Source organism: Erpetoichthys calabaricus, chromosome 11 (assembly GCF_900747795.2).
Source record: "Erpetoichthys calabaricus chromosome 11, fErpCal1.3, whole genome shotgun sequence".
In the NCBI taxonomy this organism is placed as follows: domain Eukaryota; kingdom Metazoa; phylum Chordata; class Cladistia; order Polypteriformes; family Polypteridae; genus Erpetoichthys; species Erpetoichthys calabaricus.
The window spans coordinates 124266682-124283985 of NC_041404.2; the positions used below are offsets into that span (position 1 = coordinate 124266682).

Below are 17304 nucleotides of genomic sequence, written 5' to 3' on the forward strand. Positions count from 1 at the left end.
CACTTTTGAATGAAAAATATCTATTGTGAAGAAGTGTATTGATATTTTGACATTACTATTTGCTGAATGAACAAGCACATTTCTTTCATTGTAGCATTTCTTTTAACAAACTGATGTCACTTCTTTGTAATTATATGTTAGTCTAATAGGGTTGACCTGATAGTCAATGACATTGTCTTTCGCCGATTGACTGCAAACATTTGCAGAAATTTCCTCAAAGTGGTAAAGCACACCCGTCGCTTTTTTTTTTTTTTTTTTTTTTAAATCTTGCAAGCCTCACATCGCATCTTTGGTATATGGCAGTAATTTTATCCTTTTGACTTCTTCTGGCCAATCTCCAGAGTATAATAGAGTGGTTTGTAGCAGAAAACAAAGAGGTTAGAATGAGAACACGTACCTTGAAATATGAGTAGAACACAGATAAGCAAGGAAGAAACGGCTGTGGCAAAACAAAAGACTTACGGGTAATATTGATGAGTTGGGATTTGGCATGTTTTTGTGAGTCAGCCATTGGTCTATGTCAGGGTAATGTGACTATAGGTGTTCTTCTAGATGGTGGTGCAAAGTTAAAGCTATCAAAAGTTAAAGCTATTAATAGTCAATTTATATCCCCTTTCCCAAAAATAGATTCAAGCATTATGTGGTAACCAACTCAATGAAATTAAGGACACAAGATGAAGATGTCAAGATGTTAAAATGAGATGCCTATGCTAGGCTACCAGCATCTGAATGCTACGTTTGCAACAGACAGAGGATATAAACCCCAGGGGTTCTGTAAATTGCTGAAGAGGCTGGTGAGGTTTGGTGTAACCTTCTAAGTAAGTTACCACTGTAAACCATGCACTGTCCCACAAATTTGAACACATATGAACAAGGCTAGGGTCAAATAGCTTGAACCAGAACTATTTCCATAATTTTTTCAGATGTTGCTTGTGTATGAAAAAATATTTAAACTTGCTAAACATTAAATGATGCGCTGATATTAGTAGGAATGATAACACACATTTTTTTATGAATTACTCAATCACTGAACAAATATCTGTTTTATAAGGCTTGCTAAATGTTAAATAAGTGAACTATCCTGCATTCAGGCCAAGTAGGAAATAGTTGGCTTCTAGGAGATACAGTAATCCCTCCTCCATCGCGGGGGTTGCGTTCCAGAGCCACCCGCGAAATAAGAAAATCCGCGAAGTAGAAACCATATGTTTATATGGTTATTTTTATATTGTCATGCTTGGGTCACAGATCTGCGCAGAAACACAGGAGGTTGTAGAGAGACAGGAACGTTATTCAAACACTGCAAACAAACATTTGTCTCTTTTTCAAAAGTTTAAACTGTGCTCCATGACAAGACAGAGATGCCAGTTCCGTCTCACAATTAAAAGAATGCAAACATATCTTCCTCTTCAAAAGAGTGCGTGTCAGGAGCACAGGCTGTCAGAGAGATAGAGAGAAAAGCAAACAAATCAATAGGGCTGTTTGGCTTTTAAGTATGCGAAGCACTGCGGCACAAAGCTGTTGAAGGCGGCAGCTCACACCCCTTCCGTCAGGAGCAGACAAAGAGAGAGAGAGAGAGAGAGACAGAGTTTGTTTTTCAATCAAAAATCAATACGTGCCCTTCGAGCTTTTAAGTATGCGAAGCACCGTGCAGCATGTCGTTTCAGGAAGCAGCTGCACAAAAGATAGCAACATGAAGATAATCTTTCAGCATTTTTAGACGAGCGTCCATATCGTCTAGGTGTGCGAACAGCCCCCCTGCTCAATCCCCCTACGTCAGGATCAGAGAAAGTCAGCGCAAGAGAAAGAGAAAAGTAAACTGGGTAGCTTCTCAGCCATCTGCCAATAGTGTCCCTTGTATGAAATCAACTGGGCAAACCAACTGAGGAAGCATGTACCAGAAATTAAAAGACCCATTGTCCGCAGAAACCCGCAAAGCAGCGAAAAATCTGCGATATACATTTAAATATGCTTACATATAAAATCCGCGATGGAGTGAAGCCGCGAAAGGCGAAGCGCGATATAGCGAGGGATTACTGTATGTCAGTTTTCCCAGTTTTCTCACTAGGAAAGAAGCAGCTTCATACTATAAACTTGGGAAATTAATATCTCATAATGTATACAAATAAGTAATTCTAGCAAACACATGGATGATTAGTAATTTCCTGGGGTCCATGTGTGAAAGAGGCTGCTGAAGACATAACAAAATTCATTCAAAATTCTGACTTCCTCAATATGTTTTAAAAAGTATTTGAAGACTCTTGTTTGGTGAGTTCCTTTCATTTTTTCAAACCTAGGCATTATAACTTGATTGTACTTTGATTCAAGCTCATTATGATATTCAATTTTGTAACTTTGACCTTTAACGCTGGTTTCCAAACAGTCTTCCAGACTGATGTTTACTGGATTAAATTGACCTCTTTTGTAAGTTACTTCAAATAAAAACATCTGCTAAGCAAATAAATGTAAAATATAATGAAAACATAATAGTATTTTTTATAATAGAAACTTTCAATTGGAAAGAGGACATTCAATGTACAAAATAGATATTAATTTGAACCAACCTGTTACAGCAGCTGTTTGGGACTCTTGTTCGCTGATAAATGGATACCCAAAGTAGCCAAGATACTCTAAACATCTATGGATATCAAGATATGCTGTCAACCTTTAGAAAGAATAGAAAAAACATTGTAATTCTAAAATAAAGAGGGGGTCACCATATGATCGCTTTTTTTAATACTGCTCATTTAAAATTAGTATATATCCCATTATCACAATGTAATTAAGCTATGGTAATTGCAGAGCATTCTATCAATCAGTTTATTATTATTTGGTATAAAACATTTTATGGTACACACAAAATTACAATCTTCCACAAAAGTGGCTGAATAACAGTTAAAACTGCGTATAAAATGGGCAGTAAAACTGAGTGTAAGTGAGGGTGGGAAATATATAAATCATTCATACTCTTATTAACTCTATCATAATAGAAAATGTATGCATTTATATGTTTTGTTTATTTACATGAAAGACAGAATTATTAACGTTTTGTTTATTAAATATTTTTGCAGCAGAGTATCACAGTCAAAATTAGCAGTAATAATAGAATGTAATCATGTGTTAGTGGACTACAAAAATAAATACACTGAGTTAAAGGCCAAGCTCAAACAGACTAGTAACACCTGAGACAGCTTTTACAGACAGTAGATTACAAGTAAAGTAGTATAAATATCAGTTGATCTACTATTGTTTGATGTTAATTATGAACGGTCTACAATTAATTGTTTTTCTTAACATTTTTGAAGGAAGTACCTTTTGGACAGTTAAAATGTATGTTAAAGTCTGCCCAAATCTACAAGCAGCTTAAATGATAGTGGCTATACTGCATTTGAATAACCTTTATTATTGATTTTGCTTTGTTGCTAGGAGCGCCTATTAGATTTGTAAAAGAGCAAAGTACACAAGTTGAAATCACCATTCCTCAATGTAAAGGTTTTAAAGAATGCTTTTCTGATTTCCAATGCTTTTTAAATGGGAGTTTTTGAAATCTGTTACAGTGGTCTATTTGAGACATCTCAACTAAAGCAGAACTTTCCTTGCAAATTTCTTTAAGGAATAAGTGTACCAAGTTTTAACACATTGGTCCACTGAGAGCAGTGCTCTTTCATGTGAACAGGCAGATGAAACAGGTGCACTCACATTTTATGTGGAAAAAATGAAATATTTTCATAATCGCATGACCTGTGATGCATAAATGATATACTGTACAGTATCATATATGTTGAAAATCACTGTTAAACTATGAATTCTTAACAGAACCTGTAACTGTACTATCAGCTCTGGATAATAAAGAAATGTCAAGCGATTGTTTTATACTAAAATATTTATATTAAAGCTTAAATATTTGCAGATTATTTACTAATATCTTTTTGTAAAGTTTACACATCCTGTAAATACGTAAAAAATAATTATAATGCTGATTTTTGGTGCTTTTTAACAAAATTGTAACCTATAACTGAAAGTATGAAAGTTACACAATTTTATTATGGAAAAAACAACATTGAGTCTATTGTTTTGTTTCTTCGAGTAGTACTGGATTGCAAAAAATAAAGTTACTAGTAAATTAGTAAGTAAGTTTGCCTGGACCAGATTACATTAAATATTCCCAAGCTGCCTAAAAAACCGTATCAAAAATGTTGCCACATCAGAATTAATTTGCAAACTTACGTCCACTGGCAGAGATAACCATGCAATGAGATGTAATCGTTTTCATCTGTGCTCACTGTAGTAAACATATCTTCTCCCCAAGGCATATATGGTACAACGCTGAAGAAATTCTTCATATCAAGTCGAGATAGAGCACCATCCTTGTCCTGACATAAGAGAATTAGAATGAAATGTAAAATGATGTCTGTATTTTCAAGAAAGAATGAGCATGTGAAGATGGCAAAGCTTATTTGAAAAGAGAGGACACAGTGGAAGCCAATATAAACAATATAGTGAGCTTTCCTTGCTTTTTTGGAGAACTGATCTGATTTGGCAAATTTCTTTAGAGCCTTGTTACATGGGTCCCACTGATATTGTTTTATAATTCCTGTAGCTTTCTTGGGTAATGTAGTTATTTTCTATATCTCTATTGTTCCCTTTCCTTTTATCCATGCAGCATTCAAATTTTGTCTTTGCTCCCATGCTCTAAATGATATCTTTATGGGACTGGGTGCAGTGTTGCATGGGTTACACTCCTCTACTCCTTTTTAATTGGATCATCTTCATGTTTCTAGTTTTGTACATTTTGATTCAATAAAAATCACAAAATAAAAACTGCATCAATGTCATATTTGTACACAGTATTCTTACTTTCTTGACAAAATTAAAACACAGGTCTACTTGTTGACTTGATGAATGAATAAATCAATGATGTTAAAGAATTACTGTTCCAACATACAGATACTCCTATGACAAAAAATAAAAGACAAGTTCTTAATTTTTTTTTTCCAAAAATATGGCATGTTGTCATTAAAAAATCTTTTCTCCATTTCCTTATGGAGCAGCAGTCTTTTGATAAAAATATAATTGATTACTAGTACACAATTCCCTAAAAGCTAACATTACAAACTCATTTTAATAATAGTTTTCAACATTTTTTTCCCCTCAACATTTTGAAATTTTGACAGATTATCATTTATACCAACAATATATCCAACTGCAAAAGTGAGGATGATGAAATGGTCAGTTGCACTGCTGAACTTTACATTTGTTAATCCAGAATATAAAGATAAAAGAAATGTAACAGACACAGGCTAAAGAAAAGAGAAGAGAGAGAAGAGAGATTATGCTTAAATGAGAGAGAGAGAGAAAAGAGATTATGCTTAAATGTTCAATATTTTTAAAAGAAAGCAAATGCCTATACAGTAGATATCTGGGAATTGCACGTACCATTGTTGGTAAATATGGATATGTCTGGCCAAAAGACCACTTTTGCCATGTTTTTTCATACTATGGACTATCCAGTCAATATTAAGCAAGTACAATATAGTCATGAAGAACTTTTTCTACTATCCAAAAACAAACCAGAAAAAAGGATCACGGCTGGAAGGATCATATGAGCACTACTGGCCATCACTTTTCTGACTTTGATTAATGAGATCCCTTACTAAAGGTGTAAATAAATGATTTTTTATTGTGTTCTTGCACCCTGGGCATTTGCACATCATTTTAAATATATTCCTGTTTTGCCATAAACTTTGCTCTACATAGCTAATTGCACACATTACTACATTATTTATATTTTCCTAGTTAGGGTGCTTTCAACCAGTATATGTTATTGATGTTTACATGCAGCTTCGACCCACCAAAGCTATTGCCAACATAAACAGGAATTCCTGCCTCAAAAAAGTAAAAATAAATAAATAAAATGCATTATTCTCAGTATTCTCTGTTGTAACAAAAACATACACCAGTCAGCTACAACAATAAAACCACCTGCATAATATTAACTCCCCTTTGTGCCACTAAAAGAGCTCTGACCCATTGAAACATGGACTCCACAACACTTCTGAAGGTGTCCAGTGGTATTTGGCACCAAGGCAAAGACAGCGGATCCTTTAAGTCCTGCAAGCTGTGAGGTGGGGTCTCCACTGGTTAGACTTGTTTTTTCAGCAAATCCCACAGATGCTTGACTGGATTGAGATCTGAGGATCTGAAGGCCAAGTCAACACCTTGACCAGTTTGCATGTTCTCCCCATGTCTGCGTGGGTTTCCTCCAGGTGCTCCGGTTTCCTCCCACAGTCCAAAGATATGCAGGTTAGGTGCACTGGCGTTCCTAAATTGTCCCTAGTGTGTGTGTGTGCCCTGCGGTGGGCTAGCGCCCTGCAAGGTGTTTGTTCCTGCCTTGCGCCCTGTGTTGGATGGGATTGGCTCCTGCAGATCCTCATGATAGGATATAGCGGGCTGGAGAATGACTGACTGACTGAGTAAATCCTGTCAGAAGTTATTTCACCTTTATTGCAAACTTGCAATTTGTACAAAGAAGGTGAAAACAAATCAGAAACTGTGAAAAAAAGGGAAAAAATCATACACAAACCTGCTATATTATAATAATGCGCCACTATACAGATAAAGACAGACAGATGAAATAGGTGGTGCTACAGACACACATTGTAATTTTCAAGCCAGACATACAGTTGACAGATTTTTGGGAATCTAACTGCTACCATGTAGGTATGCGAAATTGCAAGTAAAATGCTTGTGTCCAATCATGAAACATTGTAGCCACTAATTCACATACTTCTCTAAACTGGTCCACAGTTTGCAAGGTTTGCTAGCATACTGCAATTCATTTACCAAGTATCTTACATGCAGGCATAAAAGTACACAGCTTGAACAACTCTCAAGCACATTAATATATTCCAATTCCTAAATACTAGTACATAAAACACTTTCTTTCAGCTGTGTTTTTTTTTAACAGTTAACCTGGTCCAAAGCTTACGAATTATAATGATGTAGCAACATGTTAACAGTTCGTTTAAACAAAAACTGCTACAATAATGATGACAGGATCAAAGGCATTACAGCAGCAGCTACGACAAAACTTGTGGCTATGGTGACAAAGGAAGACAGCCCTACTCCAGGCACCTCAACTGTTTAAGTTCGCCTTATGTTGCATTAGTTGGAGAAGGTGGTGAAACAAGGGAGGGAGCGCAAAAAAAAGTCTTTAGGCAGCTTTAGGCACAAAAATTCAGAAAAGGCGAGTCTCTGCACACTGCCATTGAAAAAGAGATTAACAGCTATTTGATGATACTCGAGGTGGACAGTAATATAAATCAACTTGAATGGTGGAAAACACAAGAAGTACATTTCCCCAAATTGGGGAAACTCGCAAAAAAAAAAGTACCTGCGCATCCCTGTCTCAAGTACCCCTTCTATGAGGGCTTTCAGCACCAGAGGAAATGTAACATGTTACCATGCTGCTCGGTAGCCAGGCACAGTGGACAGCCCAGTTTTTCAGTCACAAAACTTGAAGTTTCCTCAGAAGAATTTTACAATGGTTTTGCTTTTTCTGTTGGACAGAACTTGAAGTTAGTAATTTGTTTAAAAATGTTATAGGTTTGGGTTTTTTGTATCTTTGTGCACTATATGACAGAACTTATTTAGAAATGCTATAGTTTTTCTCCTATGCAGTATTTAAAAGAACTTTGGATTTTTTACACTACTGGGATCCTGAGTTGGTTTGTAATGTGGTGGATGCGGCAATGTGCTGTATCAGTGTATGCTCCTAACCTCATCTCACCTCAGTATAGTATGTTACATTTTTGTTCTTTATTATATGCTGCACAATTCACCTTACAGCAGAGCAGTTAATGTTTATTCCGACTGTTCATGCTGTGTAGTTTAATTATGATTAGTATTTTATTCCCTTTGGAGTCATATTTTGTTTACTTTAAGGGTATCTATTTAAAATGCTCTCATTATAATAGTTTTGTGGTCTTAGTGGATTTTTTTTGTGTAAACTGTAGGCCACTTTGAAATGGTTTACTCATACTTGCACTGTTTGATCTCAGTAATACTTTGACTGGTGATTTTAATGTTTTCTGTTATTTTACTTTAGTTTTAAGTAAGTGAGACTTGTTTTCTTTAACTGTTGTTTCCATGAATCTCATTAGTAAGCTACAATTAATATCACATTAACAAGACCAAGCTAGATCAATATAAGTTTTACAAACACATTTTTAAAGGATGCAAAATACTGTCTAATTATTATCATCAAAGTTCCAGAAAATATTGAGATATAATTTTTTGCCAACATCACACACTCCTACTTTTCATTAATGTAAAGAGAGACTGTGACACATATTTACTTAAGAGTAAAACAAATTCTTATCGATAAAATGCACAAATAAATTTGTCCTTGCATTATTCTGTGTGAGATCTGGGGACCTGGGTTCGATTCCCGGGTCCTCCCTGCGTGGAGTTTGCATGTTCTCCCCGTGTCTGCGTGGGTTTCCTCCGGGCGCTCCGGTTTCCTCCCACAGTCCAAAGACATGCAGGTTAGGTGGATTGGCGATTCTAAATTGGCCCTAGTGTGTGCTTGGTGTGTGGGTGTGTTTGTGTGTGTCCTGCGGTGGGTTGGCACCCTGCCCAGGATTGTTTCCTGCCTTGTGCCCTGTGTTGGCTGGGATTGGCTCCAGCAGACCCCCGTGACCCTGTGTTCGGATTCAGCGGGTTGGAAAATGGATGGATTATTCTGTGTTATTAAGCAGGGCGTCTCTTTTTAATGATTAACAGATACTTCAAAAGGGCTGCAAAAGTGCCAAAAGCGTTAGTGCCAAGCGTTTCTAGTGAAACATAGGCATATCTTGCGTAAGTGACAGGCCTGAGTATTACCCAGGCAAAAGTGCAGACATGTCTTCTCCTAGCCTCTAATTGCATCTCCTAAGAAATATATTTCAGCAGTCCAGGTGTTGCACACTCTTGACAGTGATACAAGCAATGATGACGAAGTCAATCTGTCTTGAGGCAATGAAACTGAAACGGACAGTGAAATAGAAAATGATTCTGATGAATCCGGATGTGACACTCGTGTTAATCACACATGTGCAGTGTGCTGTTCAAAAGCTGATCTGTATGGAAAGACATTCCACAAGGAATCAAGCTACTATTGTCATGTTGTGACGTTGAATTTTGTATTTCGTTGTGCTTCAAGATGTATTACACAAATGACACATTTTGACAGTATATACGGTATTAGCATTATTTTTATTATTATTTTTTTGTACCATTATTATACTTTCTATATGTCTAATTTTGTACTTTTAGTCTTTTGCATGTTTTACAGAAGATCAGATTTAATAAATAATGTAACTTTTCAAGCAAAAAAATTCAACGCTTTTTACATGTTTAAAAAAAAAACATGTTAACGCTAAGGAGACTACAGGAATATGTCACCCAAAAATGATACGTTTTTATATGTTACTTACTCCATTTAGTTTGCAGTGATTTTCGAGAAAACTTTTTAATCTCATGGTTTTGAATTGAAGATTTGCCTCCCCCATTCATTCATTGGTCAAGAGTTTGTTCATTTGAAAAGGACAGTATTCTGGGAATTTTTTTTTTTTTTAAATTACTAAATATAGCCTTGCTTCTTAAAACAAGTGTTTAGAGTTTAATTGGGAAAAAGAATCCCTTAAAATACCAAACTTATCTTTTAAGTTATAAAGGCAATCTGAAAGATGAAAGCAGAAGGCATTAAATAATAATTAAAAAAAAAAAAATCAATGAACACTCACCACATCATACTTTTCAAAGAGTTTCTGCAGGAAACGGTAGCCATTATGATTTAACTCTGTGCTACTGCCAAGTGGAACTCTCAACCTGTCCAGAACATAAAGCACACATACTGAAACTTGCATTGGTTTCATAAGCTTAAACAGGTTAATGAAGTTAATGTAGAACACTAATAAGATCCTGACAAACTTTGATATCCTGACTGCAAAATCAAAAATATGACTCTAAGTCCTGAAATAACACGTGAATGCATCCTACAGTGCATGAGCAATAAATAAAGTTTACATCAGAAATTAAATTTAATTTGTTAATTTCCTCAAAGGAAAAGTACTGATATTTCTCAGAAACAAATGACACTGGCAAGCCCATCATTACATATATCTGAAGCCTTGTATGTTTGTTATCTTTGCACTTTTTTTACAATACAATAATAATCAGTTACCAAGTTAGTATTTAAAAAGGTATATTAATATGATAAAACAAAATAATTTTAATCAATGAACAATTTCTGACACATGTTCAATACAGGAGACATGCCTTGAAATTAGGCTTTCTCAATATGACAGAAATGCAACAGATATAATAACAGCAACAATCTTGGAGCTGTAAACTTGCATTCAGCCCTTTAACAGATGGTAAGAACTGTTATTTAATTTTAGTGCATGTGACATTTCACTAAAATATTCATGTTTGTACTGTTGTGTCAGGTTGTCACTTAATGCAACAACTTAAAATTTAGCAAAAATCTGCATTGCAATACCTGAAAATTATTGTACCTAATATAGTTCCTTTTTTTACATATTTATAATATTAGGAAATTCACTATTACATAGCCAAGTAAACACTCACATTATTCCTAAGAAAATATATATAAACCATTAAGGTGTTTAATGAAAAGGTTTATATAAAAAGGATAGGTACTGAAAATCACACACAAAAAATATACTTTATACTTTCTGAAGAACAATGCATAATCTTCAAAGAAAAAAACTAAGAAGTGCTCAGCAAAGTACATCTTCACTGCAGTCTCTATTTGTCTTGGTGAGAACTACAGTGACAACAATCCCTGATGCTGGAAAGACTAGACCACACTGTCCTTAGCAATATCATCCATGTACTTCTGGAAAATTCTCAGGTGCTCCCACACTGTACCATTGAATCCTTCTGTGGGAGTTGACTGAAGGCATACTCACTACATGACAAAAGCACATCAAATGCTCTTTTAGACCTGGTAAGGCATATTTTCCTCTTCTAGATACTCACTATGTCATAGAGCATGAGTCTACCAGCACTGCATAAGAACCTCATTTCTGCCATTTAGACAATACTCAGAGCTTATCATCATAGTTTAAGATAAGGATGTAGACTAACATTGTTTAAAGACTTAGCTCTAGCTTTACCACCACTGTCCAGAAAAAACATTCACAAAACTACAGTTATTTCATTGATATTTTGGTAAATCTTCTCCCTCCCACTGATAATAAATTAGATTTCAGCATGTTTAAACAATTGGGTACTTGTAAAAGTTAGCTTTTTTGCCTAAAATTACTTTTTTTTTTCCAGTTTTATTCTCTCAATCACAATCGCGCTGTAACCCCCCACCCCCTCGACTCCACCCCTCCTGATCTGACTCTAAGTAACAGCACCAGCATAAATTCACACCCGATCTGACGCTGTTCATTTTCAAATAATATTACATTAGTGCGATGATGTTTTCTGATTAGTACTATTCAAGTCATAAAATGATTTCTTCAAAATGTCACATATATTGTCTCTTTCTTTCAGGTGTGTAATAGAAACCATAGCATAGACAGAAGTGTGTACATTGCAACAGGTACACGTCGTAAATGTAGGAAGGACGGTCCTTGCAGATTCATCAGCGTTTGTGTGTTAGCTTTTATCCATCCAGATCAGAGAATGTCCAGTTCTATTGCCTCAAAACACCACTCACATCTACAGTTATTCCCAGTTTCAAATAAAAACTAACAGTGTCAGATCCTTAGAGTGGTAGTATGTATCGTGATTGTGACTGAGAGAATAAAAGTGAAAAAAAATGGTAACTTTTACAAGTCCTATAAATGTACACCGTTTGTTACAGACGCAAACCAAATGTATGTGTGTACTATATAATATTAACAATAAGAGCAGCTCACTACTGAAAACGGCAAATATAGGAGTCAATCGGGATCGAAACTGGGACTGTTGATTACAAATCAGCAAATCATACAGCTACGCCACGGAAGCTGTTGTATCGTCCTTGAACCTTTTGTAAAAGTGTTTATTTGATCTTTGGACTTCAGGCTTCACACATTATATAGTTTATGCCAACATTTTGTCATTTACTACTAAAATATGAAAAACGGTTCTGTTTTAACATTGAGTTTACACAGATTATTGTAGAAACGGAACACACATGAAATGCATGTGTTCCAAATAGCGATCTATTATTTCCACTCTAAAACTCCAGCACTTCACTCCCAGATAATCAAGGCATGAGCTGAGAGAACTTTGTGAACGGTCTGCAGCGGTGGGGGATGGAATAGCAGGCTGCTTGCTGCTTGTCTGTATCGGCACATTTACAGGACAAAAGATGCTGACGGAGAAGTGTGATGGGATTTAAGGTGGGCCGGATCTACGAGTTTTTTCGTAGGCTCTGGTAATTCTGGTGTTAAATTGCTACTTTTTTTTTCTCCAAGTCTACAAAGCATTCCAATGTACAAATCTTGAGCAAATCTAGAGGATCTAATACAGCAAAAAATTACATTCAAGCTAAACCTAAATAATTTTTTATGCTGCCTACTCTTCCTAAATATAGCAATGAGGCCCCACCTATCTTAACATTAAATTCAGACTGCAGACAAACCTGTTTCAATATTTCCTGCTGTTCATCAAGACAGGGTTTAATCACCATATTGCATAATGTGCTAACCTAGTTTGCTAGCTAGGAAAAAACATCCCAGATGGGATCTTCATCATATATTTGTTTTTATTACTATAACTGTAATTTCATACAAAGGCTTCCTGTCACCTCACAATACAAATTTCAGAGTTGCACACCCAAGCTACTTAATTAAAACTGGATTTTTTAAATGTACAGTAATCCCTCCTCGATCGCGGGGGTTACGTTCCATGTTTATATGGTTATTTTTATATTGTCATGCTTGGGTCACAGATTTGCACAGAAACACAGGAGGTTGTAGAGAGACAGGAACTTTATTCAAACACTGCAAACAAACATTTATCTCTTTTTCAAAAGTTTAAACTGTGCTCCATGACAAGACAGAGATGACAGTTCCGTCTCACAATTAAAAGAATGCAAACATATCTTCCTCTTCAAAGGAGTGTGCGTCAGGAGCAGAGAATGTCAGAGAGAGAGAGAGAGAGAAAAAAGCAAACAATCAAAAATCAATAGGGCTGTTTGGCTTTTAAGTATGCGAAGCACCGCCGTATAAAGCAGCTGCAAGGAAGAGAGCAATGTGAAGGTAGTCTTTCAGCATTTTTTAGAGGAGTGTCCGTATCCTCTAGGCCAGTGTGCGAACAGCCCCTCTGCTCACACCCCCTCTGTCAGGAGCAGAGAATGTCAGAGAGAGTGAGAGAGAGACAGAGAAAAACAAACAATCAAAAATCAATACGTGCCCTTCGAGCTTTGAAGTATGCGAAGCACCGTGCGGGAAGCATGTCGCTTGACAAAGCTGGAAGGGAGCAATGTGAAGATAATCTTTCAGCATTTTTAGACAAGAGTCCGTATCGTCTAGGGGTGCAAACAGCCCCTCTGCTCACACCCCCTTCGTCAGGAGCAGAGAATGTCAGAACGATAGAGAGAGAGAGACAGAGAAAAACAAACAATCAAAAATCAATACGTGCTGTTTGATCTTTTAAGTATGCGAAGCACCATGCAGGAAGCATATCGCTTGACAAAGCAGCCACATGTAAGCCCAGCAAGGATGGCAGCAATGTGAAGGTAATCTTTCAGCATTTTTTGAGGAGCAGGTGTATCCTCTAGGGGTGCGAACAGCCCCCGTGCTCACAATATATTTCAGAAGTTTTATTTAATACGTAATACGCGCTCTGGTTGGGTAGCTTCTCAGCCATCTGCCAGTAGTGTCCCTTGTATGAAATCAACTGGGCAAACTAACTGAGGAAGCATGTACCAGAAATTAAAAGACCCATTGTCCGCAGAAATCCGCGAACCAGCAAAAAATCCACGATATATATTTAAATATGCTTACATATAAAATCCGCGATAGAGTGAAGCCGCGAAAGTCGAAGCGCGATATAGCGAGGGACTACTGTACTAGGGGGCTTCGCTTGCCAAACCCCCCAGCCTGCACTACGTGCCTGCAACTTCACGTCTCTGCCGCTCACATATGTGGATTTCACTTTCACCAAACAACAAAACTTTAAATTTTCACGGAGAGGCCTCTTCATTGGGAAGAAACATTACTTTTTCCTGATGGCAACACAAATTAGATGATCTACAAGTCTCTGAGTTAAAGTTCAAAGCCAAACAATATCTACATGCTTCTGTCATATCACCTATGTCCATATATTCGATCTCTTTTTTCGCTTTTACCTTTTCGTCAATATCGCATTGAATTTTGATTCCATGTTTGAAATTACATCATGACAATGCAACGTATAACTGCCTGTAAGTGAATATCATTTCTTTCTCTCTACAAGCATTCACACAAATGAGAAATGATTGAACTGTGTGCATAGTTATGTGGGCAGGACTTTTCCAAATCTCTTTGCATAAGCTCTTGCCTTGTGGGGCTTGAAGGTTTCTCTCGTGGGATTTCACTTTCACCAAACAACAAATCTTTTATTCTCATGGACACGCCTCTTCATTGGGAAAAACACTACTTTTCCCTGATGGCAACACAAATTAGATGATCTACAAGTCTCTGGCTTAGAGTTTAAATCCGAACAATATAGAGTCGATCTCTTTTCACTGTTCCGTTATTTCACTGAGTAATAATTTCCATTTGTTTGCACTAATGCGATCTTTATTATCATTTTTTTGAGACTTTAAAATTTTAGTACTTCTATTATCTCTAACCTGCTCTGCATGTGTACCACGCCAACATTTTTGAATTCTTTATGACATTCTACTTTGTCATCTACTCTGTCTTTTATTTCCGGCCCCGGGCATGGTTAAATCTGTTGGCACAAACTCTTGTCTCGCGAGACGTGAAAGTGTCACTGAGAAAATCTCTCCTTCCAAGATTTTTTTTTTAATAATAGATATTTGCTGTTTTGATTTTTATACAATGACCAATTTGTATATTTGATGCTATATTGTTATCTATTTTGCTGTACAATATGCATTGTGATGACACGTTGTTAACTGCACTACATAAAACAGAGATATACAGAAAAGTGCTAGCTGATCAAGGACTTAGGTATTACATTTTTGTAAGAATTGTGGACCCATAGGGATTTGTTTACCTCAGAATTTATTTAAGGGCTGAAATTTACTTTTACTTCTCTCTGTTTTCAGGCATAGTTGGCATGTGGTGCACATTTAACATATTAACCTTTATACTGTATTATTGAATATTATTTTTGTACTTATAAACAGATAATGGCTTTATTAAAAAATATATATTGAAAATTTAGGTAGAACAGCTTATGGAAATAAACAAATTTAACACTAGAGATTGGTAAAAAAGTTCAAGTGAAGTCTACGAAAAAAAACATGACAGAGTAATTTACACTAGAGTATAGGTCGCAAAATGCAAAATATTGTTTACTACTAAGATCAGTTATTGGTCCACAAAGAAATGATCTTCATAAACAAAATTCCATTATTAAATGAGTACTGTATATGCGACAGTAATAATTATGCAGGACTACAGTTCATTTGCCTTTCAGGAAAAAAAATTAAGGCTAATTTTTCATTTATTGCTGTAAAAACTTTTATTAAAAGGATTTTAAGGTATGTGCAAAAAAAATCACCAGGAACTTAGTCAATAAGGAACAAAATTTCTTTCAAAATAAAGGAGGCGGCTTATATTTTGCTTCATTTAAGATGTTTACTGCTTCATTCTGACATTATTTAACACTTTGTGTTGAAAGAATCGTGCAAGATTATCATGTGCAAAAATATGACTTTGAGAATACACCTTGCACATCTTCGCAAAAAGTTTTCCATAAACAACAAAAATATGAAGCTGTACAGATGCATCATATTTCCACTTCCTTTCATAAATTTAAGTCTGTTTTAATGTTAAACCAGTCGTTAGTCAAAGAAGCAATTAGCACTGGCAGAAAAGTAAAGGAGGCCAGAGGCTATTATAGTCTGAAAGCTTAACTGTCCATATGTGATGTATGTACTCTCCTATTTGACACTTTTACATCATCTTGTTAATAAAGTACTGTATGCATTATTTTTAATAACATTTCAAGAAATGAGTATGGTTTCTGCTGATGCTGTTAAAATGCATAATGTAATATAGGTCCCTCTTTCTCTATAAAGTATCGAGGAGCACAACAGACCAAAACTGAGAAGACTTTTGCTTAAAGAAATTTAAAAGATCGAGACTTGGCTGTCAGTTCATATACATTTTTTTAAGTGAACATCATCTATGGGTAGGATACTTCTTAGCACAGACAACCAGTCTGAACTTGCATGAATTCAGCACTGTAGTCCTAATAAAGCATCATACAGGGCCTGATAAGATGAGTGTTGCAAGAGTGACAAATCTTCCTATTTTAGTTGCTAAACAGTTGTTAAAATTACTTGGAATTTGAATGCATCTCCAACCATCTAGATGGAGTTATAATGTCAGAAGGAAAAACATAAAAGTATAAGCATACATACAAATACAAACAAACAAATACATAAAAACCTGGCATAAAAGCAAATATTATTACATACTTTAGTATATTGAAATTAAATCTCTACAACTTTTTGAACCATATTAATATTTACCTTACGGCAATTAACTACTCTTTTGATTAATTTAATCCCCTGCTGTACATACTGTGGGTAGAGGTAGTCATCTGTGAGTTCCAGCGAGTCATCATAGCCAAACTTCCTGAGGATTGTCCAGGTGGTCTCATGTCGGCCCCTCTGAATAAACAGTGTATTCAGGAACAAAAATCCTAGAGACAGAGGAACATTGTCCAATAAGTGTTGAACACAAAAGACCATAGCCAAACAACAAAAAAGAATAATACTGTCTAACACCGAGAAGGTGCAAAGAGATAAGAAAAAGGTCAGATGCAATAAATAAATAAATAAATAAATAAAGGGGGTTGGGGTCAGCATTAGTTGGTTTTTGTTTTGGATTTATTTTATTTTAATTGTGAAAAAAGCAAGAGTATCTTTCATAAAACAAAGTATACTGATGTATATTTCATGATGAACACAAACGTTCATAATCACAGTTCAAACCCACTGACCACTTAAATATTCTTGCAAAAATACAAAATTCTAGGTAGAATAGTATTAGTGAGAAATATACCCATTTACCGTCAGCTGAACTTGGCTTTGCACCTACTCAGACAGAGTTTCAACAA

At 35.8% G+C, this 17304-nt stretch overlaps 1 protein-coding gene across 2 annotated transcripts in view; it reads right to left on the minus strand.

The window, feature by feature from the left end:
* Nucleotides 1-17304, minus strand: part of rhot2 (ras homolog family member T2) — a 69817-nt gene that overhangs the window by 13518 nt on the left and 38995 nt on the right. For both annotated transcript variants that reach the window (XM_051934026.1, XM_051934027.1), the window contains exons 11-14: nt 16767-16887; nt 9783-9867; nt 4225-4370; nt 2562-2662 (exon numbers count right to left, since the gene is read on the minus strand). In XM_051934026.1, the coding sequence (XP_051789986.1) occupies nt 2562-2662; nt 4225-4370; nt 9783-9867; nt 16767-16887 (453 nt within the window). The remainder of the gene's footprint in view (nt 1-2561; nt 2663-4224; nt 4371-9782; nt 9868-16766; nt 16888-17304) is intronic.